The sequence below is a fragment of the Etheostoma spectabile genome, chromosome 19, assembly GCF_008692095.1.
Source record: "Etheostoma spectabile isolate EspeVRDwgs_2016 chromosome 19, UIUC_Espe_1.0, whole genome shotgun sequence".
NCBI lineage: Eukaryota > Metazoa > Chordata > Actinopteri > Perciformes > Percidae > Etheostoma > Etheostoma spectabile.
In genome coordinates this window covers 17,104,942-17,109,131 of record NC_045751.1, presented here as the reverse complement: position 1 = coordinate 17,109,131, position 4,190 = coordinate 17,104,942, and the positions used below count along the sequence as shown (strand labels likewise).

The window sequence follows — 4,190 nt, the reverse complement described above, 5'->3', positions numbered from 1 at the left end:
GTATAAACGACTGCTATCTGTTGAATTGTCCTCCCGTTACTCTGTCTTCTGTGACTGTCTACTTCTAGAAACTAAGCTGCGCGATGCAGGGAACTACTCTGACTGGCTCTTGAGCAGACAGTGGTTTACGTAGCGGTAGATGCGCTACGCAAAAAACCTGGAGCGTTCTATAAAATTACGCATTTAAAAAAAAAAACGCTCGATCACGCAATTTTGATCGTGGGAAGTCAAAATTGTGATCGTGATTAAAATTTGCTTGTGCAGCCCTAGCTGCAGCAGTGTGCGATTACGGAACAGCAGCAGCAATGACCTGCACTTGTCAACAATGCAGGCAGATATTGATTTGGGACTAAATTGTGTGGAAGCACAGCCGAAGCACTGCTACATGGGCGCAGAGATCACTAATATCTCCCTAGAAAGTTGTCTAGTCTTAATCTGCATTTCTATTTGTACTCGTTGAGAATACGCAGGCCACAATAAGTATTTAGGTTGTTTGTTTGTTGGCCTTTACTCCAGTAAAAGTACTAACACAAAAGTGCTCCTACCCTACTTAAGTATAGGTACCGTGAGTATTACCAGCAACATATCCTATCAAATGTTAAAGTATTTGTTCAGCAGTAAAATGCCCCTGGCATTATCATATGGCATGATTTGCTTGTTATGGTTGCAACAAGAGGTGGGACCCTTTCACTCAGTTTTAGTGTGTGCAATTATTATCTGCATTCATGTTTTGCGAGATGCAAAACACTTAGGATAAGAAATTGATGTGTTGATGTGCAGTTGCAACACAAAGAGGGGAGAAGGCAAAAATGAGAGACGAGGAACATCACACTGAATATTCCAAACATTTTTCAAACATAAAAGCGTAATATACAGACATGCTTACACCTAATGTTATGCTTCTCAGAGTTTTCATATGGAAAACTGTTTTCTTTGATTGTATGTCAGCATAACAGAGTGACGTCAGACAGCAAACCAGCTTTGTCAAGGTGAAAGAAGTGAAACAAACAACGCCGGAAATACGAGTACGTTGTCTTCAAAATAAAAGCATACATTTGCCATTGAACTCTATTCTTGTAGTTCAGTGTCGGTAGGGATTTAGCATTCTCCACCAGAATGAAATACAGGCGTGGAAGCTTTTTTTTCTAGCTACCTGTGGTGTAAGTTGCTGAAAATATAATTCAACATTTAAATAAGGGGTGGGCAATTAATTTTTAATAAGAAAAAAAACAATCATTGAATTGCTGATTGAAACTGCATCTCTGGGGGTGTGAAGTTTGGTAAAAAGTCCTAGTTGGGTTTGCAGTTTTACCATCAACCATCAGCCTCCCTGCGTCATCAGACAGATTCCGGTATTTATCCTCGTGCTTCGTTGTGTAGTGGCCATTCAAATTATAATCTTTAAAACAGCAACCTATGCACCAAAAAATAAGCACAGCTTTACCTTAATTTCTGTAAAGAAAATGGCAGTCCACGTGTGTGAAAACACGGCATTCGTCATCAACTTTCTTTTTTTAGCGTGAGCGGAATCTCGGGGGTAAGGGCATCTCGGGGGTAACCGGCATCTTGGGGGTAACCGGGCATCGGGGGTAACAGGGCATCTCGGGGGTAACCGGGCATCTTGGGGGGTAACCGGGCATCTCGGGGAACAGGGCATCTCGGGGGTAACAGGGCTCGGGGTACAGGGCATTGGGGTAAGCGGGCATCTGGGGGAAAGGGCATCTCGGGGGTAACAGGGCATCTCGGGGGTAACCGGGCATCTCGGGGGTAACAGGGCATCTCGGGGGTAACCGGGCATCTCGGGGGAACAGGGCATCTCGGGGGTAAGCGGGCATCTTGGGGGTAACGGGCATCTCGGGGGTAACAGGGCATCTCGGGGGTAACAGGGCATCTCGGGGGTAACCGGGCATCTCGGGGGTAACAGGGCATCACTCGTCGCTGTGCACCTTCACTCACAGGTTACGCACGGACACACGTCCATAAATAACCCTTTTCAAAATAAAAGCAGCACAGTTGTATTGCACACTCGACATAGATATATTTTAAATTTATTTTGTAATTTATGATTGGCAACACGCGGGCCGGACTGGGACGCACAAAGGGCCGGATGTGGCCCGCGGGCCGTAAGATGCCCAGGTCTGATTTAAATGAATCATTAGGCGTATTGCTGCAAAATTGGACTCATAGCCTTAGTATTTCAAAATTCTGGCTAAAGCATAGCCCACTATATACCTACTGCCTCTTGACCCGTCCAGTCATGGTATGTGTCCACTGGCAACTGTCATTTCCATGTTTTCTGTTTGTTGTCTATGTAAACGGCTGGGCAATGCATTCTGGCAGTGCTGCGACAACTTTCGAGAGACGGGCGTAGAGTTACCTGCTCCTCACTTGCATAATGTTGAATCCAGGTTAGTCTATGCAAACGTGGGGCGTCCAGCTCAACTCATGGCCCCTTAAAAACTCCCGAAAATCTTTTTAAAATGACTATTGATCGGAAATGAAGACAGATTTAGCCACTGTAGACCCTATTTCTGTATCAACAAAAAGTTTAAATGAGCCATGGTCAGTTCTAAAATTTTGTCTTGTTTTCTGAATAAAAAAAATTAAAAATTAGTTTTGTCACAGTTGCTTTAACTTTTTTACAATTTTTTAAATTCAGTAATTGCAGCCTTTTCAAAAGATTAGATTAGATTAGATTCAACTTTATTGTCATTACACAGGTACAGGTACAAGGCAACAAAATGCAGTTTAGGTCTAACCAGAAGTGCAACAGCAGTAAGTGCAGGATATACAACGGTTTCATAAGTGCAGGACATGGATAAGTAGTGTATAAATATAGAAATGAATACTATTATAAACAGAATTTTGCAGATAGATTTGTCGTATGAAAAAGTCAATGAGTAATGGTGTTAAATAATGGGGATTTCAATATTGACCAAAATAATTGGTATTGTGATTTTGTTTTCCATAATCAAGCAGCCCTAGGTTCTTGTGGATTGTGTTGCATGTACGTAAAGACGCTTTTATTTTGAAACCGGAAGTACTCCACGCACGCACACACAGACGCCCTTTCTGCGCTCTGTTCCAGTGTGTGTGTCGGCAGTCGGCAGAATAAACGTTAGAGCGGTCTGTACCCAGACAGAGGGAATTCTGTTAAAGCCTCGGTGAGGACTGAAGCTGCGTTCAGTATCCTGCAGACCGACCCGGGCTCCGTGTGGGGCCGCTGCGGCTCCGGCTCCGGCTCCATGGCCTGATCTGTACCGGCGGCGGACGGACCGGCTGCAGCGAAAGCCTTCGAGATGCTCCGAGCTCTCTGCAGCTGCACAATAACACCGTCACCGATACCGGCCCGGGGACTCAGCTATGATTTTCAGACGGAGAGCCAGGTAACGTTAGCTATAGCCTAGCAGGAGCCGGGTGGAGTAGGATAACCGGTCAGAGGAAGAATCGGTGAAGCGCAGCGACTGGGGGATGCCGTCTGTAATTGTGGGGAATAAAAGGCGGATGAGGAGCTGCGCGGTGCTCCTGCAGGGAAAGAGGAAAAAGGTGTGGGCGGAGGGTTGGAGGGGCTGCTTCAAAGGCCTTTCTCTTGACAATTTTTTCAGTCCACCCATTGGAGGGGAGGGAGGAGGGCGTCTGTGATGTAGGCTATACTAAAGGCTTCTTTGTGTTGGGGTGGTGGCCACCGATTTCTCCGCTCTGTATCATCCATCTTCTGCTGGGACTGTTTTACCTCTGCGTTCCATATGTTTATAACATATGTTTCATATTATGTGGTTACTGTGAGCAGCACTTTGACTGAGTACCACCAGGCCCCAATAAAAACGGTCCTGTTTTCTTTTCTGTAGGCTATGTAAGTTATTTGGTGTCTCTATTCTAATTGCAAACATTTTTCATTTGGCAATCAATTTCCAATTTTGTCAGTCAATTTGCAAAACACATCTGTTTTGCATCTAACAACTATTCATGCAAAGTGGCAATGCACTTCTCTATTCATTTAAAATGATTGCATTGCAATAATTGCATTTCCTATTGTCTTGTTTTTTGGGGTTTCTTTATACAACTTGTAGTCTTTTTCCACAACACTCACTCCCGGAATGGCTCTTGTTCAGCTGGAAATTCCGCTGCATGTCACTCTCTTCGGATGTATACGTTTCCTTCCTCTTTCTTTGTGTTGGCATTGTAAACTC

The 4,190-nt window shown here is 44.5% G+C and overlaps 1 protein-coding gene across 4 annotated transcripts in view; it reads left to right on the top strand.

The window, feature by feature from the left end:
• Positions 1-4,190, top strand: part of gal3st4 (galactose-3-O-sulfotransferase 4) — a 33,758-nt gene that overhangs the window by 16,998 nt on the left and 12,570 nt on the right. Inside the window, exon 1 of one of the 4 annotated variants that reach the window (XM_032544454.1) lies at positions 3,071-3,386. The exons of 2 other annotated variants lie outside the window; for them this stretch is intronic. In XM_032544454.1, the coding sequence (XP_032400345.1) occupies positions 3,364-3,386 (23 nt within the window). In that variant the 5' untranslated portion in view covers positions 3,071-3,363. Of the gene's footprint in view, positions 1-3,070; positions 3,387-4,190 lie in introns of those variants that run through there. One more of the 4 variants, XM_032544453.1, reaches the window with a different exon arrangement.